Source organism: Diachasma alloeum, unplaced genomic scaffold (assembly GCF_001412515.2).
Source record: "Diachasma alloeum isolate Michigan unplaced genomic scaffold, Dall2.0 Dall_scaffold_00289, whole genome shotgun sequence".
NCBI lineage: Eukaryota > Metazoa > Arthropoda > Insecta > Hymenoptera > Braconidae > Diachasma > Diachasma alloeum.
The window spans coordinates 54,654-74,493 of record NW_021680428.1 but is presented as its reverse complement, the minus strand read 5'-3'; the positions used below and the strand labels follow the sequence as shown (position 1 = coordinate 74,493).

The window sequence follows — 19,840 nt, the reverse complement described above, 5'->3', positions numbered from 1 at the left end:
ACAAAATTGAATATTCACCCGGAATCACGAAAAAATCGCAAGTATCAACGCAAGAAATTTGCAAAAAACGTAATCGCCAAGTTAGAAAAAAATGATTGCAGTTCTGCAGATCATAATAAAGAAAGTATTCCCCAAATGCTTTGGTCAGAGAGAATGCTTTGCCGATCGCTTGCATCTCGAAAGCAGCTCAGATCATTGATGAAATAAATAAACAATTGGATAAATTCACTCACCGGCGTTGGATGAAAACAACCGCTCCGTTTTCACCTTTCGAACAACTTACCGTTTAGTCGTATTCAATGGAGTTTCCTTCTCCTATTCCCATCATCCTGGTACAGCTGCGTCCTCTGACTCTGGTATATCCATGGCTTCTGGTTTGATCCTCTGGAACGCACTTACACTCACAAATCATTTAATTTTACGTCCACTCATAAAAAATCATAAATAAATGTCACAAGACTCGAAATTGACCCAATCTAAGAAAAAAATCACTATTTTGTTTTAAAAACACTCAATATATATCACAAACTACACAGGTGGACACACTAAACACACCACTAGATATTTAGAGAACACAACAAACACTGCATTTTAACAATAAACACACGAAAGGAATTCACGGAACCTTTGAAAATTACCACAAGCCTCAAAATCAATACAACTAAACCAAAAAATGAATTATTTTCCTCTCTTTTATAGAAAACACTCGCTACAGATTATTAATTCCACGAATCGACACACCGAACACTTCAAGGACACATCACACCCGATTTTCCGCGAACAAAGGCACGAACAGAATTCACTGGCCATAAGACTCGAAATCGACACAGTTGAACGAAAAAATGAAATATTTTCCTCTCTTTTATATAGAAAACACTCGCCACAGATTATTAATTCCACGAATCGACACACTAAACACCCCAGTGGGCACTTCAAGGACACAACAAACCCGATTTTCCGCGAACCAAGGCACGAAAAGAATGCACTGGCCATAAGACTCGAGATCAACACAGTTCAACGAAAAAATGAATTATTTTCCTGTCTTTTATATAAACAAAGGACTCGACACATATCCCAATCAACGCGCACTGATACACTAAACACTTCACTGGACACAATAAACACCGTTTTGTAGACAAAGGAAAGATACTGGCCGCCATTGTTAGGCCTGAGGATCCATTGTGACAAAGGAAAATCCACAACTAGTCCAATGTAACTCATACAAGTCTTTTTTACATGAAAAAATCACCACACGAGGCCTCAACTGAGGCTTGTATACCGGCATTGTCAACGTTCAGACGCGGCGCCGACTCTCCACACTACGAGGGTCGGCGATTACCGGGAATTTTCATGTTTTCGTCGGGAGGGCACCTCTAGCGTGCCATCGCGTCGCGAGAGACTGGCTAGAATCTAACATGGCGCTGATTTGGAGGGAAAACGTAGTGGGGGCGCGCATGCGCTGCCTCTGCGCATGCGCAGCCGTCTGCGCGTGCGCGGACATCTGCGCCTGCGTATGAAATTCATCTGAATATCAGTGGGTGACTAAATTGTCAAATGATTGACAATAAATAACACATTGCAATAAAGTAAAAGTCTATAATTAATAATAATCAATGGGGAGAAATTGACAGACTTCTGGAGGTTATGAGTGCTTTTTTGTTTGCAATTTTTGAAAATTTGTTTGAAAATTTTTGATAGGATACCTTACATTCTATATATCGAAGGGAATTGAAATATGGCGTCAGCTTGGAGGGGAAAATAATTGCATTCACTTGTTGCGGCGATAAATTCTGACAAGACAATAAGTGAAACGTCAAAAGATTTGATCGTGTCCCTACCTGGTTATTCCTAGAAAAAATTACCATGAAACCAACTCCAGTGGCTGATGAGATGTTCCCTGAAGGCGCGGGCCCTTACATGGACCTGGAGGAGGTAAATGGCCATGGAAAATAAGTGGACATTATGTGTGCACCACCTGCAGTGTTGGGTTATGTTCCTTTATAACTCTGTCGGTGATATGTTAATTTGTTATTACATTTTTTAGGCTGGAGGCTTATCGAATTTACTGATGGATCTTGCTGCTAATGAAAAAGCTGTACATGCTGATTTTTTCAATGGTATTGTCCTCAGAGATTCTTCAAAATAATCATCAAATAGAGGCGGGCAAAATATTTCAATGGTTTATACTATTCCACGTCATGAGGATAATAATTTTTTTCCTATTTTTCAGATTTCGAGGATTTGTATGATGATAATGATCTCGACTGATGCACAATCACATCGGTTACCTCCTCCTTCATGTCTACAATGTTAATAAACAATTATTCATAAAATGAACATGAAAACTGTCCCATTTATTTTGACTCATTCAAATCATCAGAAACATTAATTCTCTCTTCTTATATAAACTATTAAACGAGCCTTCTGCCAATAAATCGTTGAAAATTTCGTCATATAATTATCCGAAAGTTTGAAATAATTGTCAATTGAAGAGTAATTAAAAGTCTTAAGGAACTATTTGTTTGTTGTAATGATATTACAATCCTTTTATTCTCATAATTCCAGCAGATTGAGTTTCAGGAACTATTTCAGATTTAAATTTCAATTACCACATATTGTTATAATTATTGTTATTATTATTATTATCATTATTATTAATGTGCCATATGAAAATGAGTAATCGTACTACATTTTTATACATGTAATTGAGAGAAATAACTCTAGGATTATTATAATTTATAATACATACATATGTGGCATATAAACCCTTGTTTTTTTTTTTATTTCATGTTTCTTACTCATTTTGACCTGTACTTCGACAATGTTGTTGAGACAATGCGCGGTTATTATTAGCACCGATGTTGTTCAAGTTCCCGTTACAAAATCCCTCGAAAATTATCTGCGTGTCAATTCAAAATTTTAAAATTGAAAAATTTCAATAAAATTGACACATTCCGTTTTACTTCACTGTTGAAGTTTCATTCCATTTATTATCAATACATTAGTTGGTAATTGTATTTATGATGACGATATAATGAACAAAATGAACAAGACGTTGACGAAAAAAAAGAATATTGAGAGATGGTTTTTTTTTGCAATTTAACAACTGAAAATGATAGATCCACTTCCATATTGTTTGCTAGTATTGGCCCTCTTACATTTAGTCACTAGCAAAAGGAAAAATAATCATACAATAGGTATTTTATCGATCGATGAAAGATTTTAATAATAATAATAATAATAATAATAATAATAATAATTTGTAATAATAACCAAATTAAACCACTTGGGTAAAAAAAATCGTCATTCATTATGCATTCGCTCAAATTCATGTGGCCAATTGATATTAATTTTTTTTTCTCTCCCATCGTTATTTTCAAAAAAATACAATGATTTTTTTCTTCTTTTGTTTTTTTTTAACTCAATGCGTAAAATTGAATAGTAAAAATAAGCAAATGTGAATGATGATCAGTGTGGTTTTTATCGAATTATCCAGTGTGCTAGTTTATATCAACGTCGCTATCCACCTGCTCATCCTGATCGCTCTCCAGGTCGTCTTCCTCGTCGTCGGAATAAATTTGTGATGGAGGTGACATAGCTTCTTCGGATAATGATGTACGAGAAGATGATGGGGGCCTTGAGCTGGAGCCCTCTAGTTTCAATTCCAATTCTTCCATGGAAGTACTTGGTCCAGGAATGGTTACGGGAATGAATTTTTCAAGATCACCCGATAATAGCTCTGTCACAATTAACATATGTCAAATATAAAGGAGAAATTTCAATATCTATGTATGTATCAATGATAAAATGATGTTCATCTTACGTTCAACATATTTTTCCAATGATTTAGGTACCATTGCTTTAGCTTTACGCAAATTCTCTTCCGTACATTCTCCCTTTTCGAGTCCTAAAGAAGGAAAATAATGATTATGACAAATATGAAAATTGGATTATCATGTTGAATAAAAATCAATGGTTTACCAAAGGCCAATCCCATACGTTTCAAAACCTCAATATCGTCATGGATTTCAAACTTATCATTAAAATTGAACAGGTACTCAGATTTATCGTTGGTGATGCTGCAGTCTACAACAGTCTTTTTGCTAGTATTTAATATAATGAATGGCAATTGTATAGCTGAGTTTGGCTTTGGCGGGCCATGCTGACTCTCACTCGCGCTATTACGTTGGACCAAATTTTTAAATGAAATGTGTTGCAGAATAAGCTGATGCAGCTGTTGAGTTTTTGTTTTAATTCGTTCAATCCTCTTCTTCTTTTCTTTCTCAAGTGATAAACACTCTTGAAGTGAATTTGTAGGCAATCCCAACCATCTAATTTCCTTCTTCTCCTTTGATATTATATTCATTGCCATGAGAACATTGAGAGCATCGTATACGCGTCTTCGAATGTTCTTCTGATCGTACTGCTGATCAGTCAGTGAATTTACATGTGATGGATTTGTAAATTCACCTACGAGTTCGTCTGCTACCTCGTTGTAGGATGTTGTTCCCTTCTTTTTTACTTTCTCACATACTTTCATGGAAAAATGTCGCAGACCCTTTCCAACTTTCTCTGTTTTTCTTCGTTTGCTAATGAAAATTCATATGATAATTGACTCCAATTTTTTTCATCATTGAAAAAATTTAAAGAAATATCTTACTCAGGGACAAAATCACTACCATCAGCATCATGGCGCTTTCGTGTAGCACCGTGATCGAGTAGTGGAGTGAAGAATTTTCCTGAGGCATCCTTGACAACTTGTTGAACAGTGGCTTGTTGCTGCGATGCTATAGCCTGTTTAATATCACTCTAAACAAATAATCAATACACGTTTGTTATTGTCACTTATTATTATTATTATTATTGTTTTTCCATTTTCAATTAATTAGTAATTAACAAACCATTTGAGCTGTTGTCAACTGTATCGTCTTGGTCATAACCGAGTCATTGGACTTGACCGTCGAGACTTTGGCATTTTGCAGTGGTATCGACACTAATCCTATTAAAATCAATCAATGATTAATATTTAAATGCAAAATCCATTTTTAATTTGCAACAAAAAATAATAACTCACGTTGCTTCGGAGTTAATGAGCTCCCCAGACTAATAGTCCTCATAACTTGAGTACCAGACGATAAAATCTGTTAAAAACACACCACGAGATAAGCTCAATGTTTTGGATTAACCACATGCACCAATGTATTTGAAATCCTTATGATTTTTAATATAATTGAAAAATTACTTGTGATTCCTGTCCCGGGGTCTTGAAGACCTTGATTCCCCCGGTATTCGTTGCCCCAATCATATTGCTCAAAGTTTTGTTGGGGGTGCTTTGAACAACCTTAATCACTTGTGTTTGCCCTATTGAAAAAAGAGAGGGAGAGAGAGAAAAAAAAACATCGATATGGTAATACCACGGTCAATAATATCAAATGTAGAAAAAAAAACCCCAATATCTCAAACAATATTCCGAGCTTGAAACAATGTATATACTATCCATGAAGAATGTAGAAACAACAACAAATTAATAATAATCATGACACTGTGCACGTTGCAGGTTGAGTAATTTCCAAGGATTCCAAGCTATAAAGAAGATGGTAAAAAGCATTCTTTTTGTTTTTTCATTAAGGTCAACATTAAATAAATAATAAAAGGACAAGTGCAGATGTTGATAAATACGAAAATTAAGAGGATAATGAGGAAATTGTGATGACGAAAGAGACTTTAGGGGAGGATTGATATGTCGAGATGAGGAATATTGGTGCAGTGTTGAGTATTGGCGGGCAGATGATGTACTTACCATTGGCATCGTGTATCAAGAAATTCATGGTTTTATTTTGTTGTGTCATCACTAAATATCAATGGAACTTTGTTGTGTCGTATACGATCACAATGGGCCACTGGAAATTGACATAAAAATGATAAATATCATGGGCAATGCCGCTTTTACGAGCTCAACGTATCACCAAAATGGCGACTAATATCGGGGTAGTGCATTTACAAATGTTAAATTATTATGTTTTACCATTAATGAGAATAACGTAAGATTTATGGGGATGGAATATACCCACTGCACAATTATAATGTTATTAACATTGTTGAAAAATCACAATTGATCTGATAGAGTTGCACGGAAAAATTGTTGGTGACTATGCGTGCAAATAGATCGGAGAGAATGGAGCTTGGCGGCAGGACAAAGCGAAACAGCTGATTGGTGGATGAGGAGATCACGTGGCCAATTCAGTTTCCCTCTTTTCCCGGCGCAGGCAGGGCAGGCCATGAAAAGTTTATGTTTGGGTATAGTGTGAGGTTGGTTTTTCAGAGGGGGGGGTTGGATAGTCTGGCTCGGAGAGAGAGAGAGAGAGAGAGAGGAATTTGGTCGTTGTTGGCTGCCTTCGCGTGGTGTTTGCTTCTTCTTTTCAATCAGGACCATCGTATCAGGAGAGAGAAGAGCAGTTGAAAAGAAACTTTTTTTCTATAGATGTTGACAAAAATTTTACCATCACATCTATATAGCTCCAAAGACATTCCACATCAAAAGAGAAGTCTAACAGTTATGAAGTCAGTCGCTAAATCTCATTCGCCCCGCCCTTACTATAGCATATTGTGTCAAGAGAGCGACCACCATCCCCCATCGAAACGTCCCCACGTGACGACAGTGGTGTGTAAATAAATAGGAAAAAAAAAATAAAAATAAAAAGGCTTATTTACAGAGTGGAAAATCATTAACAGCTGATTGCCAAATTTTCATAGTATTTTTATCATTCAATTCTCACGAGTCGAATTTTCAAGGGTCAGTGTATTTATTATGCATCGAAATAGTTAATATCATCAATCAAGCTAAATCCGGCAAAATGGACGATGTAGTATTTAAACTGTCGGATCATGTTTTGGAGGTGATATTTTCGTATCTGGATCTTCATACCTTGAGGAATTGTGCATTAGTTTGTAAAAATTGGTATAGATTTTTGGAGGATGAAAATAATGACGTCTGGAGGACACATTGTCTCAGAAAATTAGCGCAAGAGGCACTCAGTTCTGATCTCCTGTCATCGGTTCCAACTTACAAAGAGAAATTAAGGGCTTTCTACCACGCCTGGAATCCAAACGACTGCTCTAGAAATATCTATATTAAACCAAATGGTTTTACCCTTCACAGGTGAATTATCTTTATCCTGAAATGATTCCAACAGAGAAATTCCCTTTTTAATGATGATTTAATTTTTTTAGAAACCCAGTTGCTCAGAGTACAGATGCTTGTAGAGGTAAAATTGGCTTTAGGCATGGTCGTCATGCCTGGGAAGTCATCTGGGAAGGTCCCCTGGGTACAGTAGCCGTCATAGGTATTGCCACAAAGGAGGCACCACTAATATGTCATGGATATGTCGCACTTCTGGGTTCTGATGAACACTCTTGGGGGTGGAATCTAGTGGACAATCACCTACTGCATAATGGCGATACTCAGGGAAATTATCCCTTATTGAATAATGCACCCAAATATCAAGTAATATTACTTCTCTCTCTGCGATTTTCAATTGTACCAGTTAATATTTCCATTAATACAATGCTCTTTTCTTCATTAGGTTGGTGAGAAGATTAGAGTTATACTGGATTGTGACGATAATACGTTATCATTTGAGAAGAATTACGAATTTTTAGGTGTTGCATTTCGAGGTATTTGTTTTATTGTTTTTTTCTTTGTAGGAGACATTAATTTTCATTTTTTTTTCTCTCTCAATTCCTTCATAAATAATAAAAATTAACATATTTTAATATTCAATGGCCTCAGCATGCAATAAACGCGGTGATTATTTTCAGGATTACCTGATAAACGATTGTATCCCTCTGTCTCAGCGGTCTATGGTAACACCGAGGTTTCGATGGTGTATCTTGGACCTCCATTAGATGGCTAACACTCTATTAATCAGTTGAATTGAATTTATCCATCAATGCAAAAAAATTATACTGATATATTTTAGGATAGCGATTGTCCATTCCAATGTATTGAAACATGTTTTTCATGTGAGTTTTATATTCCTATGTGATACGCGATTATGTTGTCAATTTGTTTGTTTGCGTGTGTGTTTTCTTGATCGAATAATGGGTCAGGATTCTACAGACTCCGAATGATACTCTCTTCAATAATTATCTAATTTTCCTTTCTTTTTCATCTTTTTAATAATCATTTGTTGATGCAATCAGTTTCATTAATATTTACAGATAACCACAATTTTTACATAATTAATATAGGTAATAATTAAGAGAAACACTTAAACCTTGCCATTGATTATTTACAATCATTGCCATAAAAAATAAATGTCATGTAAATATTTAGTAATTTGGTAATGGAGCCTTCAAACAAAATGTCCACATCTCAATGACAATTCTTTCATATTTTTTGTACAAATTCAATGTACATAGTCGTTCAACTGGTCTTGAAAAGAAGAAAAAAACACTCATTATGTTTTTTAAATCAAACACCTAATTATACAAATTCACCATATATATACGATTCAATAGATATGTATTATATGTAAATAAATAAATTTATTTGAAATTCAAAAATTTCAATTGAACATCTAATTGAAATAATCTAGATACAATTAGTAAATGAATGAAGTATTTTAAACATTGAAATGACTAATGAGTGGAGACAAAATCTATGAAAAAATGTATTTGTACTGCATACTAGAGATTTTTCAAGCATGTTAAGTACATTTAGTTGTAACCCTCAAAGTTGTTCTCTCTATTTTTTAATCAATATCTTCAACTATGTAATCCATAGAAATGTTGATTGAATCAGAAAGAAAATAAAAAGAAAAACAAGTAGAATAAATTGAGAGTATTTTTGAATATTATGAGATTTGAAGTTAAAAGTGATTTAGGCAGACTAATTGATCACAGTACAAGTTTGCGTAGCATATTTAAGACCAGATAAATTGATATTAATTTGAGAAAGATGCTTGTCAATTTAATCGGCGTGTAGACTGCCATTTTTGCACTTTTCCAGTCGGTCCTTAATTTTTATTACTTCATTGCCATTACCAGGAGATTGTTGTTTGCCGGTTACTCTAAGATGTGGAAACTTTGTTAGGAAGATATTCGATGAAAAACATATTAATTTTGATAGGAGAGGGCATAATAATGCCTGATGTGTTACAGCCCAGAGACGATAGTATTGTCCTTGGAAAGGATCCAGGATAGCTGGACACAGCATATGACTGAGATTGACTTGTACTGGCTTTTAATGACATGAAAACGAAAAAGAGATATCAATAAAACGAATTATGAAATAGGGGCGGAATAATTTTTGTAGACTAACCAATGCAGCGAGTTGAAGAATCCAAAAATGATAGGCAAGATTAATGCCATATCCTAGAAAGCACCAACTGAAATCCCTGAGTGGTTCTACACTATATGCCCCACCAATTCTTAATAGGTAATATGATATGATAATCATTAAACCGTGCTGGAGATAGTACATGGCTTTATCAGCAAATATCTTTCGGGACTCTGTCTCAGGGAAAACGTAAGCCAGAATTGGGCCATTCATAAAATTTAACTGTAGTCTGAAGAGGGCAGTAACAGTTGGACTAGGTTTTGCTGATAATAGGTACAACTATTGATGAAATCAACATATGTTGCAATGAGACATTTTTCTTTTTCAGACAATCCATGTTTACAAAAATATTAGTTACCTGAACAGCTGTAGTTATATGACACGGATTGAGCAAATAAACCACAGTTCTACTAGAAAATTTGAATCCGATTTCAATGCCAAGAATAAGAGTCATGACAACTAGCAATATTGTTCTCCCACTCCGATCCTCATTAATGTATTTCATATTCTTTGATGGCAAACTTATGTTTCTGTAGCCCTTCATAACGAGGTACATAATTAATACTGACACAGAGAGTGTCTCGATTATTTTGTATTTGAACGGCAAGTAGTATGCACACTCAGGCCCCACATTACGTGGTATTGAGGCGTTTACCCCCTCGTAGGCCCACTCCAGCATTTTTATCAATTTTGTTGACTCTGAAAATAATAGCGATCATTTGTTTGTGCCTGTCTCATTTGTGTTTAAATATTAAATAGATGAATTATCATCAAACATTTGTAAACTCATATAGGCTTAGTCGAGGTTATAGGGATAAGGACTCATGCATATACCGCATGCAGGGATGAAAAAAAAAAAACATTATTCCACATATAAGAAAGTAAGAGTTTATAGCCGAAAAAGTTTATTTTTTCTTTATTTACTTACAATTGATGACTATCGAGCAGAGGATAAACCACCTACTATATGAAAAAATGTCAATCGTTATTTTCACGAATGTTAACGACCAACCATTGCGTTTGATTGCGTTGATATGATATACATATATATATATGTATATTTTGTCGTGTGCGCCTGTTCTACCCGTCAGGATGACGTCATGGTGATGTTACCCCGTTGTTATGTCATCATAAACCTATAACATAATAATCACTAGACCCACTAGACCGGTTGTCACACTGACAAACGTCTGATATTCGTCAGACACAAAGATGAAACTACCATGCATATTTAAGTTATGAATATTTATTTTCAACTTCAACTAACAAAAATTATGTTATATAACAATTTGGAAGGAAATCGTCCTCACACGTGTATGATTAATATTACATATTCATTCTTCTCTATATATATATTTGTTGTTTGTTATCATATTTATATATACATCGACTGCAAAATTGAATTTAGTTTCTAGTTTCTGTTATTGTTACTTGACGATTTGAGCGACTGCTTGATTTCGAGGGCGAGTTTATAGCCGAGTTCTGGCCTGCGATCGCGCCCCTCGACCATTGCTTTTACCTGGCTCGAAGTGACAATAACACCATTGCTAGCGATTACCATGGCCTTGGTCTTCTCGATATCGACAAGATCAACGCCACGACTGCAATCGTCGATTAAAATAGTGCGATAACCACTGGTGAGTGCGTCCACTGCTGTCGCACCGACGCAAACGTCATAGGCTAAACCGCAGATGTAAATGTCTGTAGCTCCCTTGTCCTGAAGTTGACTAGATAGAGTAGTTTCTGTAAGTTTTTTGTTATCCCAAAAGACTGAGTAGGAGTCGACTTCTGGATTGGTTCCTTTGTAGATTTTTATAGCGTGCTCGACAATCTTGAGGTCTTTGTGGAGCTCGGCTCCCCAGGAGTCTTGCACACAGTGACGGGGCCATAATCTTTGTTTCAACGAGGGTGGACCCTTGAAGGTGACGGTATCGTATACTTTTGCTTCCTCCTTGGGGACAGGACTAGATTCGTCTACTTCCCTAAAAAACAACCATTCTTCCTGAATCTTTTATTTTATTCATTGATTTCATTGATTTTTCATTTATTTTTCTTTTTGACACTTTCATTACCGCATATGTAAATTATCGATGAAGGATACATGATCAACCGGATGCCAATCCAGTGAATAAAATACAGCATCAAACCTTACTGTATTCAGCAGATGATTTATTGGTTCAATCACCTCAGAACCATCGTGCTGTGCCGCACACTGTTTTATATTCAGTGAGCCAGATATAAAATCATTTTGTACGTCAACAATGAGAAAGGCACACCTCGGTCGCGTGCAGACCTTTATCCAACGGTTCCAACACACCTGGATGAAAATTACGATGCTTATATGTTTCGACAATGACGTAATATCATCCTTGTTTGTTTGATTGATTTCCATATATTATGATTAAAAGCAGGCATTCAAATTCATTGTTAAACACACCATTAAAATTGAAAAATTTGTTGATTCCAATGCAATCCTCGAAAATATATCAATGTCAAGAAAATTAGCATTGAATATTAAACCATTCTTACCTCAAATTCTTGCAGATCAAGCAATCCATCCTTTTTAGAATCAAATATATCGAAAATCTCTCGCAATTGTTTCTCCTCAACTCCATAAATTTTGCCTCTATCATTTCTGAATAATGCCCGGCAAATGAGTTCAAATTCACTGATTGATAGAAAACCATCGCCGTCTCTATCAAACGCGGCAAAACAAGCGTCCATTTCGCTGCCCTCGGTTCTTTTCAAGTCAACGTGAAAATAATCCAGCGTTTCTATGCCATTTGTTAAATCGATAGACGCGGATGAAAGTTTGCCGCTTTGAAAAGTCGGTGAAATCGACATGTTGCCTTTGGTTATTTCACGCTACTCTTGACGAACGAGTCCTGTCGGCTTGGGCTGAGCTGTGGGGGGTCAAACTCACCGACTCACACCGCTCAACAGGCATGCACTGCCCTGTTTCTGTCCAAGTTGAATTCAACACCGGCGCGAGAAATTCACCAACACGTGTTTGCGTCACTCACACTCACTAATGATGCAATAGCCAATGTATGTGTGGCTTTTCCGGATATGGGAGAAAAAAAAGAATGATTTGAATTTTGCCCTGACACATTGATTTTATTAATTCCCATTGACATTGAATATAGGAAGGGGGGGGGGGGGAAAAAATTTATTGACTTAGTCTATGATGGGTCATGAGAGCCACATCGACGATGGTTTCCGGCTGGAGTAATTCACTGCATCTGTATTTGCTAGACTCCTCATAGGCATATGTGACAGAAGTGTCCGTGAGAAAGATATTGCAGTGAGAGAGTATTAATACACAATTTCGTAATCTCGCGCAAACTTCCCTGTCCTCCTGAGTGACTCGTGTCAGATCCTGGGTAAATCCACCCTCGGAACGATCAGTACTCTGGGAACTTGCACCGATCCATACATAACCATTGTTACCCAGAATAAGGGTTGCACCGTTGGGCAAATGATGGAAATGGGTTTTCTTTCGTTTTATCAAGCCTGGTGGTACTTTGATCATCACTCCTTGGGATAGTTTACCATATTTAAGGACACGTGTGTGAAGGGATAGGGAGCCATCAGCATAGGTGTTTTGAACTTCAGCGCAAATTAAATCACCCTCTTGGAGATATTTACGCATCGTTTGTTCATCCTCTGCTGAACGTCGTCTCTGGAATGGTCAAAACAAAAATTACTTTTCCTGATAAAAAGTTGTCGTCTTTTGCCAACTTACTAATTCACCTCCCGGAAGATTGACACTGGACAACAAGAGAACAGAATCCATTTTAGAATTCGTATCAACTTTCCATCGACTTTGTTGCACCTCACTTATCCTCCCAACGACAACATCCCCTATTTCTCCTTGATATCGAGTTTTAAGGGGTCTAATTGAGATGAGTTTATTGACTTTCTCCAAAACACCGGCGACAGATGCTCTCAGGGACTCATCATCATCGACATAAGTTCCATGACCTCTGCAAAATAACTAGCATGTTATATCGACGGATATCATTTTATTTTTCAAGCATGTTACCTGAGATAATCCGTTTGATCGGAGACTTCTTCTCCTGGAGTATAGAATTTCATGGCAACATGAGCTGGCGCTATTAAATTCGTATCGATGCGATCCACTGCTAAACCAACTGCAATCTCAGGATATTCATTCATTGTTATCTTTGTCATTTGTATTGAAATTCACTGTGTTTACAATTCCAATGAGGGTTAGAGGTAGGAATCACCACGTGTGTCGAAGGATGTTTGCGCATGCGCTTTTGGGTGTTTAAATAAATCGATTTTTTTCGAATAATATGAAATATCCGACAAAATTTAAGCTTTCATAATGATAAAAATACATCAATTATTCAAGAAACCAATTCAGCCAGGGTATTCCATGTTTTTTTAAATATTACATTATTGTATGTAATAGAGAGCCCTGGCATACGCGCACCACTGGCGCATCTGTTTCCCCCCTCTTGCAGCCGCCACACACTCCGTTGTCGTCGTTCAGGGTTGTAATATAGTGTAGCTGTAGGGTAGCTGCTGGGGGGGGAGGCTGTGTGCAGTTTTATCACCAGTGAGGGTTACAGCCAGTAATCCGTCATTGTTAAAAAAAAAAAAAAAGTCAATAACAAAAACATGGCCATTCATAATTTATTTAATTTAGACAAGATATAATAATACTCAAAGATTAATATTGAAGCAAATTTCTGCTTGACTTCCGGTGGCGTTTTTTTTTATCATTATCTATCCGTCAGTGTTTTATTTAGGATCCATATTTTAATAGGAGTAGACGATCAGGGCAAGGTTACTTTTCAAAGAGAAATTTGATTAGAAATTATGGCACCGTCCGGGCTCGAAGTGATCCTCGTTGGATTTATACTCGTTCTTCCATTCTTGTATGAGACGAGTAAAACGTTTAGGTATTATTTCAAATTCCTCATGTATTATGGAATCGTCATGGTAAATTCTATTATTCTCATCCCCATCATGACATTTCGGCCTGGAAATGTCAAGAATTTACTGTGAGTATATAAATAGAGTATTTACTGTGAGTATCAATTTTTTTTTCCTGAATTAATGAATTTCCTATATATTATAGATTAGCATCTTCATTGTGCCATCATATCAGTACTCTGCTGGGTCTACGATGGGAGTTGAGAGGTCGAGAACATCTGGAGAAAGAGCGGGCCTGTATCATAGTCTCCAATCATCAGAGTTCCATCGACATTCTGGGAATGTTTGATATTTGGCCAGTTATGGATAAATGCACTGTTGTTGCTAAAAAAGAAATTTTCTACTTTTGGCCGTTTGGACTTGCTGCCTGGTTATGTGGACTAATTTTCATCGACAGAATGAACTCTGAGAAGGCACGAAATACTCTTAATAGAGCTACGGATAATATTAAAGAGAAAAAGGTGAAATTATCATCAACAAGAATACAAATGCAAATCATTATATTAAATTACATGGCCATGAATTAATTTATGTTTATTTACTCATCAATTTGTTTTCGAACAGATTAAATTATGGATTTTCCCTGAAGGCACGAGACACAACGATGGTGAAATTCATCCTTTTAAGAAAGGAGCTTTTCACATGGCTATCAACTCCCAATTGCCCATTCTACCTGTCGTATTTTCATCTTATTACTTTTTGAATACAAACGAGAAGAAATTCGATCCGGGTAAATGATTTTCTCTGGAATATTCTAGTCTAGTAATTACATTATGATTTAGAAACATCTCTTTATTATAATAGAAAATTATAAATATTCGCTCAGTATTGTTTTCAAGGTTTTGTTTTCATATTTCAAGGTCGCGTCATCGTTACAACTTTACCCCCAATTTCCACTAAAGGCTTGGGACCCAAAGACATTGAATCACTGATGGCGAGAACGCAGTCAATAATGACGGAAGTATTCCATGTATCTAGTGGCCAAGTCCAGCAAACGGTCTCATGCAAACTCCATTCTCAGTAATACACAGAGAATGCATAGAAAATCCGACGGGCGAAACCAAAGACTTGACTATACATTTTACAAAACAGCTTTTGATAATTTATTATTGATGATTCGAAGGGTGATATATGCAGTGATACGTACAACCAACGATAATTTCCATGTGGATATATTTCTTATTTTCTTTTTTAAATCTTGACTTATAATTTCAAAAGTACTCGTTAGAATTAGTATTCAACTAATGGTAATTTACATGAAAGATGATTATTGTCATCTCGAAACTCAAATTTTATCGCCATACTTTGTGTATTCAGTATTGTTCCTCTCTGATGATTTCTATTTTGTTATGACAAGTGATAGCAAATAGCAAGTACTTGGCTTTACAAGTAGTACTACTAGTGTGTATTCAAAACATTTCCATCAACTTGAATTTTACTTATTTATTATACTCATGTACTCATTTTTCGAATTTTATACAAGTGGATTGTTTGAAATTTCAATAATTGAATTAAAATATTATTTGTAGATGTGAAAATGATTTGTGTCCCATATTTTTTTGTTGGATTAAAAGGGATAAAGAAAGAAAAAACATGAATGACGACAAGAGTGAGCATTTGTAATAAATAAATTGCCACATTCTGAAGAAAAACAACTTTGATTCTTGTATCGATTATTAGTTATTCTATAATATGATCAATCATCCAAAAGAACTCGAATCCAAACGAAATGCAAATGATGAATATATTTTGCTGAAAAATAACATCATATAGAATAGAATAGAATAGAATAGAATAGAACAAAATGGAAAATGAGGTTTTACACATTTGGAAAATCTAATCCAGAAGAGCCCCTTTTCTCTTGGCTCTCAGTCCAGGCTTTAGCAATAGTCCTCTTCATGTCATCATCACCATCCTGATACATCTTCTTCATCAAATTCATAAGACTCGAGTCTGCATCAGTGTCATCTCCCAACTCAGGTGCTGGTGATGCCTTGGCCTCTTTCATCCTTTTCTCGATTCCAGTGACGTGTGACCAACGTTTTGGTGATTTTTTAGCCAAAAATACAACGATCATGTCAGTCTTAGTTTTCGTGTAACTCTTGCCAGGATTTATGTCCGCACACAAATTTGAAATTGGTAGTTGGTAATTTTTGTTGTCGAGGCCATTGACACGAAGATGCATGGAGCTCTCGTTGAAATCACAAATTATGTTTTCAGCTGGCAGTGTGTGAACATTTTTCAATGTAACGTACAGCTTCATGAAGTTGTCTGACTCGTCCCATGCATAGTTAGTTAATTTGATGGTATAGCATTTGGAACCAGAATTTGTGATAATAGGCTTGGATAAATCATTGTCATTTCTCTCAGTGTCCTTGAGCTTTATCAGTTCTGTTTGCAGTTTTCGTACCTCTAGGCTAAGTAGGTCTTTCGTTTTTTGACGCTTAGCCTGAAAGAGGAGGGCCTCAAGATCGTCGATATCGAGTTTGATCTAATAAAAAATAAATTATTATATGATTAATAATAATCATAGTTAATTCATATTTAAATTAAATTTTGCCCAACTCGGTTTTAATTTCAAATGAAAGAAACTATTTAAATACTATTAAATTCTGATAGTGAATAGTGTTCTATATTAATATTAATAGACAATACTTTTATTGACTTACCTCATCAACACTCCTGAGCGACATTCTTTTAACTAAGATAACTAGGATACTAGCAGCAATGTCAACTTGATTGATGAATCGCAATTCTAGAGAATCGAGAAATTTCTGAGAATGCTCGTTGTTCGTTTTTTGTCTGAAAAAAAAATGTTTCCATAACCTATAACTCTATATAATAATTCACATATCCCACCCATACTAATATGTAAATTGTTGAAAATTTCCTCATAACAAAGTCAAAATTATTTTTGAGTTTTACCTTATTAATTAATCCAGCAAATATGTTGTTATTGTTAACAATTTTGTTTCAAATAATTATGAATTATTTTCTAAACTTCTCGCCGTTCTCGCCACAGTCGCGTCAGCGTCAGGTCAGTCAGTCAGTCAGAGTCTAGCACTTTTAGGGAATATTCTCTCGGGCCCCCTGGATCCCTAGGCTAACTCTTCACTGTTTGTGTTGGCTATTGTGAGTGTCAAAGATGTCATCATAATTTCTAATTAGCAGTTGCAAAAAGAATTTTCCAACTCAAATGCTGTGCATCTGAAGTATTTTGCAGCTCTTGGCCTTTGTAATTTGTTGCCCAGAGTTTTAGGCAAAAAATATATCACAATGGTGTGTTGACTATTGTTTATTAAAATGATTATCCACTTTCTAACCTTTGAGTGTGATTTTGCTAGATACAAGTTTGAAATTTATTAGCAATTGTTGAATCAATTGAAATTGTGTCCATTTTTCATTTTCTTCTTTTCCAGCTTGTTCTTGTTTTGGGAGATTTACACATTCCTCACAGATGCAGTAGTTTGCCAAGTAAATTTAAAAAACTCTTGGTACCTGGAAGAATTCAACATATATTATGTACAGGAAATCTCTGTACAAAGGAATCATATGACTACTTGAAAACACTGGCCAGTGATGTTCATGTAGTGAGAGGCGATTTCGACGAGGTAATATTCGCGAGAAATAAACAAATAAAGTATCACATGACAAAGTCTGTCCAACTGACTGTTGGATTTTTTTCGGAAATTTCTTTGAAAGTTTCATAAAAGTTAAACTGTTCGACGCTTTATTTGTCAATTATTAAACAAAGATTGCGTGTTATAACAAGAATGATGTTTGCAACAACAGAATCTCAATTATCCGGAGCAAAAAGTCGTAACTGTTGGACAATTCAGGATTGGACTTTCACACGGCCACCAGGTAGTTCCCTGGGGTGATCCAGAGGCATTGGCGCTGATTCAACGTCAATTGGATGTAGATATTCTAATATCTGGGCATACACACAAATTTGAGGCGTATGAACATGAGAATAAATTCTATATCAATCCGGGATCAGCTACTGGGGCCTATAATCCACTCGATACGTAAGTGTATTTTCAAATATGTTTTTTCTAGTCTCCGACTTGTTTTTATTACTTCTTCCTGATAGCGAGGTGGTACTTTGATACTTTCATAAACATGCCATGATTTCAATACAGTAAATTTGAAAATAATACGATGGCTATGTGTGAAATAACTCTTGTAAAATATCCATTAATCTGTTTCCCTAGAAAATGACATTTTAATGAAACTATCAACTAGTCCTAGTTACTTAGAAAAATGATTAAATGATGGAATAATCTTTTTTTATTGAGACTATTTTTAAGCATACGGTTTTCGTATTTTTATAGGAAACTTTGGCTATTTTTTTTATTAAAAAAATTCGGGACTTCCATTTGAGTCTCACTTGATCATAGATTGCGCGACATTTCACGAAAACTAGAGAAAATTGGAGAGAAAAAAAAATGATTAAAAAATTATCTAATGTTTCACTTCATCTCATCACTTCGCCGCCTAATTGAAATGAAACCAATTTAATAATCTTAGGCTTTGATATTAGTGGATAGAAGAAATGAGAAAATTTTATTATGAAAAAGTATATCACCAAAATACTTGTCAAAGTATAAACTATCAGGAGGCCACAGCCGGGATATCTCTTGATATTCTCCTCTCATCAATGCCGCAAGATTAGCCTCCCCTCGCTTTATCTTCATTATTTCATTACAGGTCTGTCATTCCTTCATTCGTTCTCATGGACATTCAAAGCTCAACTGTAGTGACATATGTCTATCAACTCGTTGGAGATGAAGTCAAAGTCGAACGAATTGAATATAAAAAGAGTTAAATAATTGTATGAAGAAACAATTTATTTGACGGTGAATATACTCTTAAATAATGATTCGAGAAATCATTGAGTATAACACCGCTAAACTCTGCAATTGTGGTGGATCTTGTATGACATGCTGATTTAATAACGCATCTTGTAAATAAATGATTATAATCATTGAAAATGGAATGTCGAAACTTATACATGACTGATTCAAGCGTGAAATTGATGGAGAAATGTCTATTTTTTTTTCTTTAGATTTCACTGTTGGCTACAACTTTTCGACTTTTTTTCATAGTGAATAAATTAAAAAAATAGACTATTGATTGTTGCTTGCATTTGTAACAAGGGTATATTGGCACCTTGACTCTTGCACATAACTGGAAATCAATGTTTTCAATAGAGTAACCCGCATGGGTCATCCATGCAGCGAGTCACGTACGCTGGAAAAAAACAGTCCGCGTTAATATATTACAATCTGCATTTACTCGCGTGCACCACGCGCTCCGTTTTTCATTTCATAATAACTCATATTTACGTCAATCATAATTTTGATAAAAAATAAGATTCGTCGGTGGTCTGGTTCCTCTCTCTCTCTCTCTCTCTCTCTCTGAGAGAGAAAAAAAAACAAACTCATATCATACGGCGATAGTTAGGAGAGAACAAGGAGAGTGGAGACGAACAGCAACGAACATTGAGAGCAACAGCCCCCCGCGGGGGGGGGG

General features: G+C 35.7%; 8 protein-coding genes across 9 annotated transcripts; 4 read left to right on the top strand and 4 right to left on the bottom strand.

The window, feature by feature from the left end:
• Positions 1 to 1,540: 1,540 nt before the first annotated feature.
• LOC107039033 (COP9 signalosome complex subunit 9) lies at positions 1,541 to 2,435 on the top strand. The gene is made up of 3 exons (XM_015258467.2): positions 1,541 to 1,932; positions 2,045 to 2,117; positions 2,231 to 2,435. Exons 1-3 carry the CDS (start codon positions 1,864 to 1,866, stop codon positions 2,266 to 2,268), a joined length of 180 nt encoding a protein of 59 aa, XP_015113953.1. The 5' UTR covers positions 1,541 to 1,863; the 3' UTR covers positions 2,269 to 2,435.
• On the bottom strand, positions 2,334 to 6,201 carry LOC107039032 (transcription factor Dp-1). Its single transcript, XM_015258465.1, has 9 exons — positions 6,026 to 6,201; positions 5,801 to 5,900; positions 5,243 to 5,361; positions 5,075 to 5,141; positions 4,902 to 4,999; positions 4,661 to 4,809; positions 3,982 to 4,589; positions 3,824 to 3,907; positions 2,334 to 3,739 (listed from the first exon to the last, which is right to left on the bottom strand). Exons 2-9 carry the CDS (start codon positions 5,847 to 5,849, stop codon positions 3,501 to 3,503), a joined length of 1,413 nt encoding a protein of 470 aa, XP_015113951.1. The 5' UTR covers positions 5,850 to 5,900; positions 6,026 to 6,201; the 3' UTR covers positions 2,334 to 3,500.
• Positions 6,202 to 6,339: 138 nt separating this feature from the next.
• On the top strand, positions 6,340 to 8,836 carry LOC107038942 (F-box/SPRY domain-containing protein 1). Of its 2 annotated transcripts, XM_015258309.2 has the most exons (5): positions 6,340 to 6,896; positions 6,965 to 7,159; positions 7,231 to 7,504; positions 7,584 to 7,674; positions 7,819 to 8,836. In XM_015258309.2, the coding sequence occupies exons 1-5, from the start codon at positions 6,886 to 6,888 to the stop codon at positions 7,911 to 7,913; spliced, it is 666 nt and encodes a 221-aa protein (XP_015113795.1). In that variant the 5' UTR covers positions 6,340 to 6,885; the 3' UTR covers positions 7,914 to 8,836. The 2 variants fall into 2 exon arrangements, with proteins under 2 accessions (XP_015113795.1, XP_015113793.1); XM_015258307.2 differs by having other exon boundaries at positions 6,340 to 7,159.
• On the bottom strand, positions 8,154 to 10,387 carry LOC107038939 (transmembrane protein 164). Its single transcript, XM_015258302.2, has 4 exons — positions 10,269 to 10,387; positions 9,699 to 10,039; positions 9,323 to 9,619; positions 8,154 to 9,241 (listed from the first exon to the last, which is right to left on the bottom strand). The coding sequence occupies exons 2-4, from the start codon at positions 10,017 to 10,019 to the stop codon at positions 8,972 to 8,974; spliced, it is 888 nt and encodes a 295-aa protein (XP_015113788.1). The 5' UTR covers positions 10,020 to 10,039; positions 10,269 to 10,387; the 3' UTR covers positions 8,154 to 8,971.
• A 231-nt stretch (positions 10,388 to 10,618) lies between these two features.
• LOC107038836 lies at positions 10,619 to 13,834 on the bottom strand. The gene is made up of 7 exons (XM_015258137.2): positions 13,386 to 13,834; positions 13,086 to 13,326; positions 12,518 to 13,022; positions 12,264 to 12,301; positions 11,870 to 12,205; positions 11,413 to 11,657; positions 10,619 to 11,322 (listed from the first exon to the last, which is right to left on the bottom strand). The coding sequence occupies exons 1-7, from the start codon at positions 13,532 to 13,534 to the stop codon at positions 10,752 to 10,754; spliced, it is 2,085 nt and encodes a 694-aa protein (XP_015113623.1). The 5' UTR covers positions 13,535 to 13,834; the 3' UTR covers positions 10,619 to 10,751.
• LOC107038940 (1-acyl-sn-glycerol-3-phosphate acyltransferase alpha) lies at positions 13,560 to 15,954 on the top strand. Its single transcript, XM_015258303.2, has 4 exons — positions 13,560 to 14,373; positions 14,451 to 14,766; positions 14,870 to 15,035; positions 15,166 to 15,954. The coding sequence occupies exons 1-4, from the start codon at positions 14,189 to 14,191 to the stop codon at positions 15,327 to 15,329; spliced, it is 831 nt and encodes a 276-aa protein (XP_015113789.1). The 5' UTR covers positions 13,560 to 14,188; the 3' UTR covers positions 15,330 to 15,954.
• Positions 14,789 to 17,355, bottom strand: LOC107038943 (calcyclin-binding protein). Its single transcript, XM_015258310.2, has 3 exons — positions 17,231 to 17,355; positions 16,975 to 17,107; positions 14,789 to 16,796 (listed from the first exon to the last, which is right to left on the bottom strand). Exons 2-3 carry the CDS (start codon positions 16,996 to 16,998, stop codon positions 16,125 to 16,127), a joined length of 696 nt encoding a protein of 231 aa, XP_015113796.1. The 5' UTR covers positions 16,999 to 17,107; positions 17,231 to 17,355; the 3' UTR covers positions 14,789 to 16,124.
• Positions 17,356 to 19,340, top strand: LOC107038944 (vacuolar protein sorting-associated protein 29). The gene is made up of 4 exons (XM_015258311.2): positions 17,356 to 17,584; positions 17,725 to 17,916; positions 18,098 to 18,333; positions 19,016 to 19,340. The coding sequence occupies exons 1-4, from the start codon at positions 17,582 to 17,584 to the stop codon at positions 19,131 to 19,133; spliced, it is 549 nt and encodes a 182-aa protein (XP_015113797.1). The 5' UTR covers positions 17,356 to 17,581; the 3' UTR covers positions 19,134 to 19,340.
• The last annotated feature ends 500 nt before the right edge of the window (positions 19,341 to 19,840 follow it).